General features: G+C 41.6%; 1 protein-coding gene across 1 annotated transcript in view; it reads left to right on the forward strand.

The window, feature by feature from the left end:
* The window catches only part of LOC145657358 (NLR family CARD domain-containing protein 3-like), a 45600-nt gene that overhangs the window by 10610 nt on the left and 19990 nt on the right, over positions 1 to 15000 (forward strand). Inside the window, exons 7-10 of the mRNA XM_081711715.1 lie at positions 95 to 1898; positions 4292 to 4462; positions 8057 to 8230; positions 13829 to 15000. The exon at positions 13829 to 15000 is cut by the window's right edge and continues 17630 nt beyond it. Of these exons, the coding sequence (XP_081567841.1) occupies positions 95 to 1898; positions 4292 to 4462; positions 8057 to 8230; positions 13829 to 14117 (2438 nt within the window). The 3' untranslated portion in view covers positions 14118 to 15000. The remainder of the gene's footprint in view (positions 1 to 94; positions 1899 to 4291; positions 4463 to 8056; positions 8231 to 13828) is intronic.

A 15000-nucleotide genomic window follows, 5' to 3' on the forward strand; every position in this document is an offset into this window, starting at 1 on the left:
CTCTTTTCCTGTAACTCCTGTAATGAGTCTTTTATGAATGAATCTGAATCTAAAAGAGATTAGCATGTGTTCTGTTGTCTTCCTCTTTTATCAGAACTGGCCCCTGGTTGCCACAGAAAGCTCAAATCCAAACTGAGGGAAAAATGTCAGAGGATTCATGAAGGAATCTCACAGCAGGGAACCACAGCACTTCTGAATGAGATCTACACTGAGCTCTACATCACAGAGGGAGGGAGTGGAGAGGTCAGTAATGAGCATGAGGTGAGACAGATTGAGACAGCATCCAGGAGACCAGTAACACAGGAGATACCCATCAAATGCAGTGACATCTTTAGACCCTTACCAGGACAAGACAAAGCCATCAGAACTGTGCTGACTAAAGGAGTGGCTGGAATTGGCAAAACGGTCTCTGTGCAGAAGTTCATACTGGACTGGTCTGAAGGAAATGTAAATCAGGATGTTCTCTTAATATTCCCACTTCCTTTTAGGGAGCTGAATTTGCTGAAGGAAAAAAAGTTCAGTCTGGTGGAGCTTCTTCATTGCTTTTTCCCAGAAACATGTGAATTAAAACCTAAACATTATACCAGCTACAAAATTCTGTTCATCTTTGATGGTCTGGATGAGTGTAGACTTCCTCTAGATTTCCAGAACAATGAGAGATTGAGGGATGTAACGGAATCAACCTCAGTGGATGTGCTGCTGACAAACCTCATCAAGGGGAATCTGCTTCCCTCTGCTCTCCTCTGGATAACCTCTCGACCAGCAGCAGCCAATCAGATCCCTCCTGAGTGTGTTGACCAGGTAACAGAGGTAAGAGGGTTCAGTGAACCACAGAAAGAGGAATATTTCAGGAAGAGAATCAGTAATCAGGGCCTGGCCAATAGAATCATCACACACATGAAGTCGTCAAAAAGCCTCTACATCATGTGCCACATTCCAGTCTTCTGTTGGATTGCAGCCACTGTTTTAGCGAGAATGTTGGGTGAAGCAGAGAGTGGAGAGATCCCCAACACTCTGACTCAGATGTTCACACACTTCCTGATCTTTCAGCTCAGACACAAGCATCAAAAGTATGGACAAAGTATGAAAGGACAAAAACGTCCCACTTACCCACGTCACATGACAGAACATGTTTTGGCACTGGGAAAACTGGCTTTCCAACAGCTAGAAAAAGGCAACCTGATCTTCTATGAGGAAGACCTGAGAAACAGTGGCATAGATGTCAGAGAAATGACAGTGTATTCAGGAATGTGCACTCAGATTTTCAGAGAGGAGTTTGAGCTACAGCTGGGGAAGGTGTTCAGCTTTGTACATCTGAGTGTTCAGGAGTTTCTGGCTGCTTTATATGTGTTTATTTCCTTCATCTCCACCAACACCAATGTGCTACAACAGAAACACCCTGGATATTTCAGTATTTTCAAAACCCCAATGTCTGTCTTCCTGAACAGTGCAGTGGACAAGGCCTTAACGAGTCAAAATGGACACCTGGACCTTTTCCTTCGCTTCCTTCTGGGTCTCTCACTGGAGTCCAATCAGACTCTCTTACAAGGCCTACTGACACAGACAGGAAGCAGCTCTCACAGCAAAGAGGAAACAGTCAAGTACATCAAGGAGAAGATCAGTGACAGTCCCTCTACAGAGAAATCCATCAATCTGTTCCACTGTCTGAATGAACTGAATGATCATTCTCTAGTGCAGGAAGTCCAAACATACCTGAGCAGAGGAGGTAACAGTAGTCTCCATGGAGCCAGACTGTCTCCTGCTCAGTGGTCAGCTCTGGTGTTTGTGTTGCTGAACTCTGAAGAGGAGCTGGATGAGTTTGACCTGAGGAAATATGACCCATCAGAGGAATGTCTACTGAGACTGCTGCCAATGGTCAAAGCATCCAGAAAAGCCATGTGAGTATTTTCATTTAGAGATGAACTGTGGGTGTAGCAGGCAGTGGATGTTCTTGACTCAGAAGGTCTTCTGTGAAAAATGAAAAGGAGAGTGAGATAGAACATTAGAGAGAGAGCAGGATAGAGAGATCCTACATTAAAGCACATGTAGGTGATTGAAGGCTCCATCACCAGGTGCTTAAGTTAAACCATAAAGTTGTGGAACATTGGAATGTAGTAACACTGTCCAGTGATTCATTAGTCTAAATGTATTAATGATGGTGAAATGATATTTGATGTCATGGGTAGTTGTGTGTCTGTGTGTTCAGAATGGTCCTACATTTATAACAGTGGCCAACAGTGTTTATAGTTCACACTCTTAGTGAAACAGACAGAAAATGTGCTGCGGTGTAACATACAGAAGTGTTCAAGTATGAACTATCAGTGTGTACACACGTATGCATGCATGCACACACACACACACACACCACACCACACAGTGTAACATACAAAAGGGTTTAAATATGAACTATCAGTTCAGCTTTTTGACCAACATTACAGTTCAACCACTACTGACCAATACAGAGAAAAATGTATAAGGATGAGCATGACCAGTGTGTACACACGTGTACACATGTGCACACACACACACACACACACACACACATACATACATACATACATACATACATACATACATACATACATACATACATACATGTATATATTTCACACTGATGGCAGTTTTCAAACTTTATCATGGGTTTTCTTTAGAGCCGATGATGGTGATTGGGCACATTAGAAAGGTGTAGGTGTTAATATGACTACATGCAGTGAGTCTCCCAGAAGCTAATGCTGTTACTACTGTCACTCACCTAAAACTGTAGCAGGCTACTACTGTTTCTCACATACAGTGGGACCAATATCTCAGACCACTAGTGAAAATGATTGTTTTGCATTTCTCTCAAGTTTAATACAATGCTTTTCTTTACAAATCATATAATCAGCATAAATTGTCTGATCAGTTTAAAGTTTTTTCTTGAATTTCAGAAAGTTTTAGTATTTGGCTCTACTCCAATGCATGTAAGCACAGTTGTGAAACTGACCGTATCAGTTCTTTTGTACAAAAAGTCAGTTGTCCTTGAGTCCTCACACAAGCAATGTAGAAGAGAGTCAAAGTTCTGATCCAATTGAAACATGTGAACCATCCTCCTCTCCCCAGTATTTTAGGGCACACATACAGTCCATGAAGGACAAACTCCAGGGACACATTTCTTGTCAACAGCAGACATGAGATAGTTGCCTCACACACTTAACTGACTGATGGGTTCTGCCTCACACACACTTAACTGACTGATGGGTTCTGCCTCACACACACTTAACTGACTGATGGGACTGCCTCACACACACTTAACTGACTGATGGGGTCTGCATCACACACACCTGACTGACTGATGGGGTCTGCCTCACACACACCTGACTGACTGATGGGGTCTGCCTCACACACACCTGACTGACTGATGGGGTCTGCCTCTCACACACCTGACTGACTGACTGACTGGGGTCTGCCTCACACACACCTGACTGACTGACTTGGGTCTGCCTCACACACACCTGACTGACTGATGGGGTCCGTGACTCAGCTATTAAGCCTCCAGGATTCTCGGTGCACCACAAAGACAGAACTCAGGACCTCACTGGGAAAAGCAAAGGCAGAGGAGAATGTTTCATGATCAGTGACTCATAGTGTGAGCAAAGGAATGTAAACACTAATAAAAGATTCTGCTCTCTGAATTCTGTTATTCCTCCATAATCACTACTGCAGTGTTCATCCCACCATCATTACTACTGCAGTGTTCATACACTAATATTCACTACTGCAATGTTCATTCCTCCATAATCAATACTACAGTGTTCATTACTCCATAATCACTAATGCAGTGTTTATTCCTCCATAATCACTACTGCAGTGTTTGTTCCTCCATACTCACTACTCTGCATGTCTTCCAACAATATTTTCTGTTTCTATATTAGTGTATTTGTATTTGTGAAACATTGAATGAGATCTATGTTGTTCTGTTTCCTGTTATGGTGTTAGGGGTGGGATATTTTGATATTTGGACTCTGATTATGGTAACTGCCATTCACTGATTTATGAACCAACCATCCATTATTTGGTCACCTGTCTTAGGTTGCTAATGAATGTTATTTGTCATGTCTTTGTCCATTTTGTCTTTGATGAAGACACGGTACTGTTGAAATGTTGCTGTGTTTGTCAAATTAAAAGGCTGAAAATGTATCAGTGTGTTCCAGACCTTTCGAGCTCTTCTTTACATTTTTATTAGCAGTTCAGATCTTTTAATTCATCATCCTCTGACTGAACTACATTATTTACTGTATTTACTCTTTTACAGACTATCTGGCTGTGGTCTCACTGAAAAGTCTTGCAAATCTCTCACATCAGTTCTACAAACAGAAAACTCATTGAGAGAGCTGGAGATGAATAATAATGACCTGCAGAATTCAGGAGTGGAGCAGCTTTGTGCTGGACTGAAGAGTTCACACTGTAAACTGGAGATTCTCAGGTGAGTTTCTGTGACCATTTTTGAATGTAAATAAAGACCCATTTTAAAAAGGTCAGTGTCAACTCCCTTATAGTACAGTATTAAACAAACATTGCCAGGCAATGCAATGCAAGGAAATGTACACTTTTAAATTATATTATAAAGTTCTCTTCTTTAAATATTTCTAAATATAGTTTTCTGTGGAAACCTCACTGCATTTCATTAAATGACCATACTGTGGAGACAAAGAGTTACATTTGTGATGCATGAGCAGATTTTCAAGTCTAGAAGAGAAATATAACATTGTAAAGAGGAGACACAAATAGGTCCTTGCCCACATGTACAGGTGTATTTATTACAGTGCTGCTTCAACTAGGCGCTTTGGCATTTTGTCCACAAGCTGCATTTTTGGTCACCTGAGTGCAGAAATTTTCCAAAATGTCTTACAATCACACATGATTCCCTTGTGTTTTTGGGTGTGAGACCCCATTCTCATTATGATTTACACGGTGTGCTCAACACATGTTGAGGTGAGCTGAACTGACAGCCGTGCTGGAGGAAAGAACTCCACTGAAAGAATCTCACTGTAGCTCCACAGATCTGCTGTAGTGTTGGTTGTGTCCACTCTCACTGTAGCCCCACAGATCTGCTGTAGTGTCAGCTGTGTCCACTCTCACTGTAGCCCCACAGGTCTGCTGTAGTGTCGGCTGTGTCCACTCTCACTGTAGCCCCAAAAAGGGCTGCTGACTTGTTTAGTTGGGTTTTTTTTGTGTTAATGTAAATGGTCGATTTTACTGAATAAATTAGTTGTGTGAAGTAGCGATATTGTGAGTTGAAGTTCTGATCCAACTGAAACAACATGTGAACGGTCCTCTTCTCCCCAGTATTTTACTGCACACATACAGTCCATGAAGGACAAACTCCAGGGACACATTTCATGTCAACAGCAGACATGAGATAGTTGCCTCACACACACTTAACTGACTGATGGGGTCTGCCTCACACACACCTGACTGACTGATGGAGTCCCTGACTCAGCTATTGAGCCTCTGTGATTCTCGGTGCACCACAAAGACAGAACTCAGGACCTCACTGGGTAAAGCAAAGGCAGAGGAGAATGTTTCATGTTCAGTGACTCATAGTGTGAGCACAGGAATGTAAACACTAGTAAAAGATTATGCTGTCTGCATTCTGTCCAATCAATACTGCAGTGTTCATTCCTCCATAATCACTACTGCGGTGTTCATTCAAGTTCAAGTTCAAGTTTGGTTTATTCGTCACATACATAGTCATACAGAATATAACTCGCAGTGAAATGGTGGTGAGTGCTCTGTCCAAACTGAGGAAAGGAAACAGGGGTGCATAGAGAAAAATGTATATATGTAAGATAAATATATATACTCTATGTATGTACAAAATATATTAACAATGTATGTACAATATATGTATATTATGATTATATACACAATGTACAATGTATATGTTGGGTATATATGTACACAATCTACAGAATGTACAGTGCAGGTGTAATATGGTTGGGTATATATGTACACAATCTACAGAATGTACAGATCCATTTTGTATAATAACATATCTACAGTTGTTGTGTAACAAGGTAATTGAGTATAAATCGATATATACAGGTGTACAGATATACAGTTATGTTACATGGTGGTGGTGGTCCCCACAGTTTATCAGTTTCCCTGATTCAGGGCCCGAATGGCCTGTGGGAAGAAGCTCCTCTTCAGCCTCTCTGTCTTGGTCTTCAGGGAGCGGAAGCTCCTCCCTGACCTCAACAGAGAGAAGAGTCTATTGTTGGGATGGGTGGGGTCCTTCACAATTTTCCTGGCCTTGGTCTGGCACTGCTTGTAGTAGATGGTCTGCAGGTCAGGAAGTTCCGTGTGAGTGATGCGCTCTGCTGAACGCACTACCCTTTGGAGTGCTTGTCTGTCCTGCTTGGTGCTATTCCCAAACCAGACTGTGATGTTCCCCAAGAGGATGCTCTCGATAGTGCAGGTGTAGAAGTTCCGCAATACCTTGGAGGGCAGTCTGAAGTCTCTTAGGCGTCTGAGGTGGTAAAGACGCTGACGAGCCTTCTTTGCCAGGGAGTTGGTATGGCAGGACCAGGACAGGTCCTGCGAGATGTGAACTCCAAGGTACCTGAAACTATCTACTCTCTCCACCGTGGTTCCACTGATCCTCACAGGTTGGTAGTGCCGCACCTGCTTCTTGCTGCAATCCACGAACAGCTCCTATGTCTTACTGATGTTTAGGAGGAGATTATTTTCCTGGCACCAGTTTTCCAGGTGTTTAATCTCCTCCAGGTAGGCCCTCTCGTCGTTGTCCGAGATCAGACCCACGACAACGGTGTCGTCAGCAAACTTGACAATGATGTTAGAGCTGGAAGTGGCTGTGCAGTCGTAGGTGTACAGTGAGTAGAGCAGGGGGCTTAGGACACAACCCTGAGGAGCTCCAGTGCTGAGGGTGAGGGTGGATGAGGCGCAATTGCCCACCCGTACTGATTGTGGTCTGTCTGTTAGGAAGTTGGAGATCCAGTCGCACAGGGATGTATGCAGTCCTAGATCCCCCAACTTAGTAGTGAGTAGGGAGGGGATGATGGTGTTAAATACTGAACTGTAGTCGACAAATAGCATTTTAACATAATTTCCCCTCCCTTCGTCCAGGTGAGTCAGTGTAGTGTGGAGCAGATGTGCAATTGCATCGTCAGTGGAGCGGTTGTGGCGGTATGCAAACTGCAGTGGGTCCATGGAGGCTGGCAGTGAAGATGTGATGAAGTCTCTGACTAGCTTTTCAAAGTACTTCATCACGACTGATGTGAGGGCGACAGGGCGGTAGTCATTGAGGTCGGAGGGTCGAGGTTTCTTCGGGACGGGGACGATGGTGGATCGCTTGAAGCTGGACGGGACGATACCGAGCGTCAGGGAGAGATTGAAGATGTCGGTGAATACCGGGGCTAGCTGATCTGCGCAGGCTTTGAGGACCCTCCCGCAGATACCGTCTGGTCCCATCGCCTTCCTGGTATTCACCCTTTTAAACACTCTCCTCACGTCACTCTCCGTGATAATGAGAGGGCGCTGTTCTATGGTGGGCCCCACGCATGTGCCATTGGCTGCGTCGATAGTGCCATTCTTCCATAATCACTACTGAAGTGTTTATTCCTCCATAATCACTACTCTGCATGTCTTCCAACAATATTTTCTGTTTGTATATTGGTGTATTTGTATTTGTGAAACATTGAATGAGATCTATGTTGTTCTGTTTCCTGTTATGCTGTTAGGGGTGGGATATTTTTGATATTTGGACTCTGATTATGGTAACTGCCATTCACTGACTTATGAACCAACCATCCATTATTTGGTCACCTGTCTTAGGTTGCTAATGAATGTTATTTGTCATGTCTTTGTCCATTTTGTCTTTGATGAAGACACGGTACTGTTGAAATGTTGCTGTGTTTGTGAAATTAAAAGGTTGAAACTGTATCAGTGTGTTCCAGACCTTTCAAGCTCTTCTTTACATTTTTATTAGCAGTTCAGATCTTTTAATTCATCATCCTCTGACTGAACTACATTATTTACTGTATTTACTCTTTTACAGACTATCTGGCTGTGGTCTCACTGAAGAGTCTTGCAAATCTCTCACATCAGTTCTACAAACAGAAAACTCCTCACTGAGAGAGCTGGAGATGAATAATAATGACCTGCAGAATTCAGGAGTGGAGCAGCTCTGTGCTGGACTGAAGAGTTCACACTGTAAACTGGAGATTCTCAGGTGAGTTTCTGTGACTATTTTTGAATGTAAATAAAGCGGCATTTTAAAAAGGTCAGTGTCAACTCCCTTATAGTACAGTATTAAACAAACATTGCCAGGCAAGGCAATGCAAGGAAATGTACACTTTTATATTATATTATAAAGTTGTCTTCTTTAAATATTTCTAAATAGTTTTCTGTTGAAACCTCACTGCATTTCATTAAATGACCACACTGTGGAGACAAAGAGTTACATTTGTGATGCATGGGCAGATTTTCAAGTCTAGAAGAGAAATATAACATTGTAAAGAGGAGACCCAGATGAGTCCTTGTCCACATGTACAGGTGTATTTATTACAATGCTGCTTCAACTAGGCACTTTGGCATTTTGTCCACAAGCTGCAATTTTGGTCACCTGACCGCAGACATTTTGCGAAATGTCTTACAGGATGAATATATTTAGAAACTCCAACAACTGTGTTGTAAAATGAAGTGTTCTAATGTAAGCATTTCATTGAGTGATTTTATCTAGTTTATGTATGAAAACACTGTAAACATCAGTCATTCTAATCTCTCTGCAAATACAAGCCAGGATGAAGAGAAAGAGTAATGCTATTGCCATGGCAACCTTCTTTAGTAAGAAGACAGCATGAGAGAGAAAAGACAGAAGAACTTGATGGTGAAAGTGTCCAGGGGGAGAACATGGAAGAGAGTGAACACAGCAGACAGAGACAGAAAAGCCAGCTGTGTCCACTCTCACTGTAGCCCCACAGGTCTGCTGTAGTGTCAGCTGTGTCCACTCTCACTGTAGCCCCACAGCTCTGCTGTAGTGTCAGCTGTGTCCACTCTCACTGTAGCCTCACTGTAGCCCCACAGCTCTGCTGTAGTGTCAGCTGTGTCCACTCACAGCTGTTGGTTACTACACCTAGATACCTCACGCTAACGTCATATTAGCTTGACTTAGGAGTGAATGTTGGCTGCTAATTTTTTCATCAAGCCAGAGACATCAAACTAAAATAGAACAGTGATGGTACAAGACGTCGAGTCAGCAGAGAGAGAAACTGAGCAGACAGCTGACAGTAAACTCAGGACAACTGAACACAGTAGTGAGGAACAATGTTCAGCACTGGACGAGTGAACCTGTGGACTTAATTACAAGAGAGAAAGAAAGACACACAAGACACAGTAATCAATAATCAGGAGATTAGGAGGAGAGAAGGAGTGAAGTGCGTGTGTGCGTGTGTGTGTGTGTGTGTGTGTGTGTGTGTGTGTGTGTGTGTGTGTGTGTGTGGTGCATAGCATGTGTGGTGTTTTGTATTACATCTGAACTTTAGATCAGACATTTCTGTACCCATAATTCATCATTTGATACTACATAATTCAGATACACTGAGAATTATAACCACACGTAGAAATATAACCAAACGTCGAATTATAATCGCATGTAGAATTCTAACCAAATGTAGCAATATAACTCCATGTAGAAATATAACCACACAGAATTAAACCAGACCTCGCACTGTTTAGTTCAGGGCCAATATGACTACTGTTTATACACAGTAAACCAGACCTCACACTGTTTAGTTCAGGGCCAATATAACTACTGTTTATACACAGTAAACCAGACCTCACACTGTTTAGTTCAGGGCCAATATGACTACAGTTTATACACAGTAAACCAGACCTCACACTGTTTAGTTCAGAGCCAATATGACTACTGTATGTACACAGTAAACCAGACCACACACTGTTTAGTTCAGGGCCAATATGACTACTGTTTGAAATCTTATTTATTACACAGATTGACACAAGTATGTTTCATTTACTGTTTATAATGCTTCACCTCAATTGAAACGTGTGTGAGGGAGAGACAGAATTATTATTTGTGTGTGTTTGTGTGTGTGTGTGTGTGTGTGTTTGTGTGTGTGTGTGAGAGAGAGAGAGAGAAACACAACTATTATCTGTGTGTGTGTGTGTGTGTGTGTGTGTGTGTGTGTGTGTGTGTGTGTGAGAGAGAGAGAAATAGAGAGAGAGACAGAGAGAGACAGATCTATTATTTGTAAGTGTGAGACAGAACTATTATCTGTGAGTTTGTGTGTGTGTGAAATAGAGAGAGAGAGAGACAGACAGATCTATTTGTGTGTGTTAGAGAGGCAGAACTATTATCTGTGTGTGACCACCACTGTTGGAATGTGTTCCTCACTGGACCCCTTGCTGTGCTCCTTGTCTTTCTGCTTCCTCCATACAGGAGAACAAACACTGACCACAGAAAATACTTAAAACCACAAGATGTCTGGAGGGCTCAGAAGTTCAGAAACAATAGTGAAGGTGTTTTGCAGGGAAAAGATATAAAATACAACTAGTGGGAGAGTCAAGGCACTGTTCTGTTTAAAAAAAAAAAAAAAAAAAGGAAAAAATGTGTAAAACTCTTATTTAATGCATTGTTCATAGCAACACTCTAATACAATGGTTATGCTACAGTTTTAGTATGTGTCCAAGCTACATCCCACACAATATAGTAACATGGCCGTCTTTAGGGTTCACAAATTATGAAGAAAATCATCAGTATTATCTTAGTGTTTGATAAATGGTAAAGGAGTGTTGGAGGCAGCCATCTTCAGTTGCTGGTTATTTCAGCTGCAGATGATTAGAGAGAGATAGCAACCTTTATACATCTCTGTTATTTGCCAGTGTAGGGGGAGAGACCACAACAGACACTTTATTCTGAGCACAAACCATTATTACAAAAAAGTAATAGAGATCTACAAACATGCCATCTGTCTCTATGGGGAGTATAAGACAGAATAAAAACCAAATCCAACACCTGCTCCACCCCAACCCTGTCTTCATTAAACATAAACCAGAAGAGGGAAAAGAAAATACAGTAGTAGATGTAACAAGTTCAAATCCACTCAGTGAATGTACAGTAATTTTCTACACCCACAATATTTTATGTTGATACACACAGCCACACAATAGACTACACTACCCAACACTGGCACAATGACCTGGGGGAGTTGTTCTAGGACAGAGCCAACTCTGGAAACTGAAGGTACAAATCTGTGTTCTATTAGCATGCCTGTGTTCAGTTTGTCTATTAAATGTTATCAGGCTGCAGTTATGGAGTGTTTGTAGTTTCACTGTAACTGTAGTGTGGTAGCAGCAGGGTGTGTTTGGGTGTGTGTAGGGCACCAGAATGGTCAGAAACAGTATTATAACACCATTATATGTAGTGAAGATAATGTTCCTAATATTTTTCTCAACTAAAACTGGGAGCACATGAAACAGCAGAAAACAATTTGGTCTAGAAATACAGTAATAACCTTGTGATTGTTGTCCTTGTGTTTTTAGGAAGTCTATGTTGACGTATTAAAAAATGTCAAAAGGTACAATAAAAACACTCCACAAATTTTTTAAATTGTACCATTTGAAAAAAAAAAATGAAGGTAGTAATAACATGAATATCCAAGAAGCACTTGTATCCAGCAGTAACAGGAATATGAGTGATCAGGTTCTCATTTTGAGTGACAGTAATTTTATCCAATCAAATATGTGGTAGGACGGCCGGGGCAGCAGAATATTGAATGACGTCATTACAGTGGCCAATAGCATCAGGGGAGCTGTTTTAACTTACTGAGGTGAAGAGAACTGTAGTGGATCATGAAAATGACAGAAAATCTCAAACTGGAATTGGAGGATATTTGCTGCTATGGTGATTTCCAAGAGAAAAGGAAAATACCAGAAAGGGACAGACAAAAAGTAAAAGTAGATGGACTAAGAGACAGACAAAGCCTGTATGAGTTTTTCACTCAATCTCTGATCGTCATTCATGGCTAACAGCTAACTAGGTAATGTTAGCAAAGAAAGTCTAGCTATGTTGATTTGTTTAGTTGTTTACTGTTCAGCACAGATATCTGACCAGCTAACAGTCTCAACAATTTGACCAAACTGTCAATAAGCAAGATTGGACTTCTTGTCTTTGCAACAATCAAGTTACAGTCTTTTGGAGAAATGCGGTTGGATCTTCACGTAGTTGAGAGCGGGAGGGAGGAGGGTGAGGGTGTGACGGGGATGTGATTTATAACATCTGGTGTTCATGAACTACAGCTGGGCAATAATCAGTCATGTCCCCTACATCAGTATAAACACATTTAAATCTTGTAGCTAGGTTACAGGTGGTCACTAGGTTACAGGTGGTTACTAGGTTACAACCGCGATCACGCTATCCGCGCTTTAGCGATTCACGGTCAAGTCGTCCGCGCTTTAAATTATGCGCCTATATGCGCGATTTTACGGTATTTCGCTGTATTTTTAAGAGCTTCGATGGACTTGCACGTTTACTACATTTAAAAGTACAAAATACAGTTTACTTGATTGAACTACTTTAATTGCATAATTAGATTAAACACAATTGGTAATATATTTACACAGCTTAATAAGCATTGTGGAAAATGCTTTTTCTACATAATGTTTCTCAGAAGGTTATTATAGATCTTGACTGCCAGCTGAAACAGGGGTTATCACTAGTGAAATGTGGCAAATGTGCAGGGCAGGGGAACTCCAGGGCTGAAATATTCCACTGCCAGTTGAATGGTGGCCCTTGGCCATCACCAGATCATTAATAAATCTATATTGAAGTTTTACATATTTTTCTGAATTTTAACAAAATGCAAAAACAGTTCCACTACCACATGTGAGTAGAAGCCCTTGACTATTAGCAGAGTAAGTTTGGACACTCCACTGTACAATGTTCATAAATCCATATTAAAGTCAAACTACCTTTAGGCGAAATAATGCACTCATTTTGTATAGACTGAATTTGCAGAGTATCAGCAGAGTAAGTTTGGACAGATTTCACTCTACTATTTTTCATAAACTCCTATTAAAATAATAATACCTTTGGGTGAATTCATGTTTCATTCAGGTTGATTTTGGATATCTATTTCTCAGAAATGTCCTATAAAGCCAAGACAGTTCCATGACCACATAAGAGTACATTTATATTTACTTTTACAGCATTTGGCAGATGCTTTTATCCAGAGTGACTTACATTGTAATATTTAGTGTATCTACTGTAGACTATATTGTATTGTCAGTTGTATCTACTTGCAGTCTAGCTATCTGTAATCTTGAGGACACTTGTGAAAGTCTGGCATCAGCTTTGCAACTTCCAAAAAAAGTATGCATCGCTTAGGATTCTTAGACTTTATCTCTGAGTCACAGGTCCAGAAATGTGACAGTGTTTTTACTCCTGTTATCACAGCCAGATGTAGAATTCTGCCAAGATTTTACTGGCATCATCTCATACAGTCTGACATGTAACAGTCTAATAAGACCACTGAAATCACACAGTGTAAGTCCAGCTTTGGGGTTCTTCTGATGTAGGTTAATAGTGCACTAGAGTTCTGAAGGGCTGAATAAAAATAAGAGCAAAAATAAACACAGACAGCAGCGATCTGGAGAAGAGTGAACAAAACCATCTGCCATGGAGGACGCCGGATAGAGATGAGAGTGGAGGAACCTCCACTACAGTTACCAGCCTCTCTAGCTGCCCCATGCAGGCTGCTCTGGAAGTGCATCTCACTCTCTGTCTCTCTACCTGTTTCCCTCCTTTCTGCAGACTGTCTGGTTGTTTGGTCACAGAGGAAGGCTGTTCTTCTCTGGCTTCAGCTCTGAGGTCAAACCCCTCCCACCTGAAAGAACTGGACCTGACGTACAACCACCCAGGAGAGTCAGGAGTGAAGCTGCTCTCTGCTAGACTGGAGGATCCCCACTGCAGACTGGACACTCTCAGGTATGGAACGTTAGTGTGTGCATGCGTATGTGGGTTTGTTTGTGTGTGCTTACGTGTATGTGTGTGTGTGTGTGTGTGTGTGTGCGTGTTTCTGTGTGTGTTTATGAAAGAGTGAGAATGAGAAAATACTGAAAACTGAGTCTTCCATTCCTGAGTAGTGCAGTTACCATATCATACTGTGGTGGCTGGTGAGTTCACTCTCCATCATTCTCCTGTAGGAACTGCTGAGTTTTAGTTGACATGCTACATTTCCTCAGCCTCCTCAGGAAGTACAGATGCTGTTCTGTCAGGAGTTTATAAACTCTGTTCCATTTTTTGAGGTTAGTTGTAATTCATTTATGAACCACAGGGTGTCAGTAGCAGCGAGTCGGTTTATGTGTGTAGCGATCGTAGAGTGAGAGAATACAACTCCAAGAGTTCTAGTTATTGTAGTTATTATAGTTATTGTAGTTATTATAGCCGTGCTAATGCAGTTGTCTGCGTACATCTCATACCTTTTGAAAACATTGTGGTTGTGTGTAGTTTATTGTATTGTTATTTGTAATCACAGATCATTATTTGGTGGATAATGTTATTCTCTGTGAAGTTTGCTGCATTGTGTTTTGTGTATATCGGTACTTGTTGTGGCTGGCTTGTTGTTGATTTGTCTTTCATGTGATTCAGTTTCACGTTTCCTCCTGTTGTCAATAAAACTGTGAACAAGAGCTGAACATTTTCAGAGTTCTGATGTCAGGAGAGTGTTAACCTGCAGGTCATGCTGGGTATCATACATAAACAGAGGACACAGCAGATACTGTTGGGATTTCTTTATGATGTGGTGTTTGTTGTAGGTCCAGGTGAGGTCCTCACTGATGTGGGGTGTGTGTTGTAGGTCCAGGTGAGGTCCTCACTGATGTGGGGTGTGTGTGTTGTAGGTCCAGGTGAGGTCCTCACTGATGTGGTGTGTGTGTGTTGTAGGTCCAGGTGAGGTCTTCACTGATGTGGGGTGTGTGTGTTGT

This window comes from Electrophorus electricus, chromosome 1 (assembly GCF_041902795.1).
Source record: "Electrophorus electricus isolate QZ-2024a chromosome 1, ASM4190279v1, whole genome shotgun sequence".
Lineage (NCBI taxonomy): Eukaryota > Metazoa > Chordata > Actinopteri > Gymnotiformes > Gymnotidae > Electrophorus > Electrophorus electricus.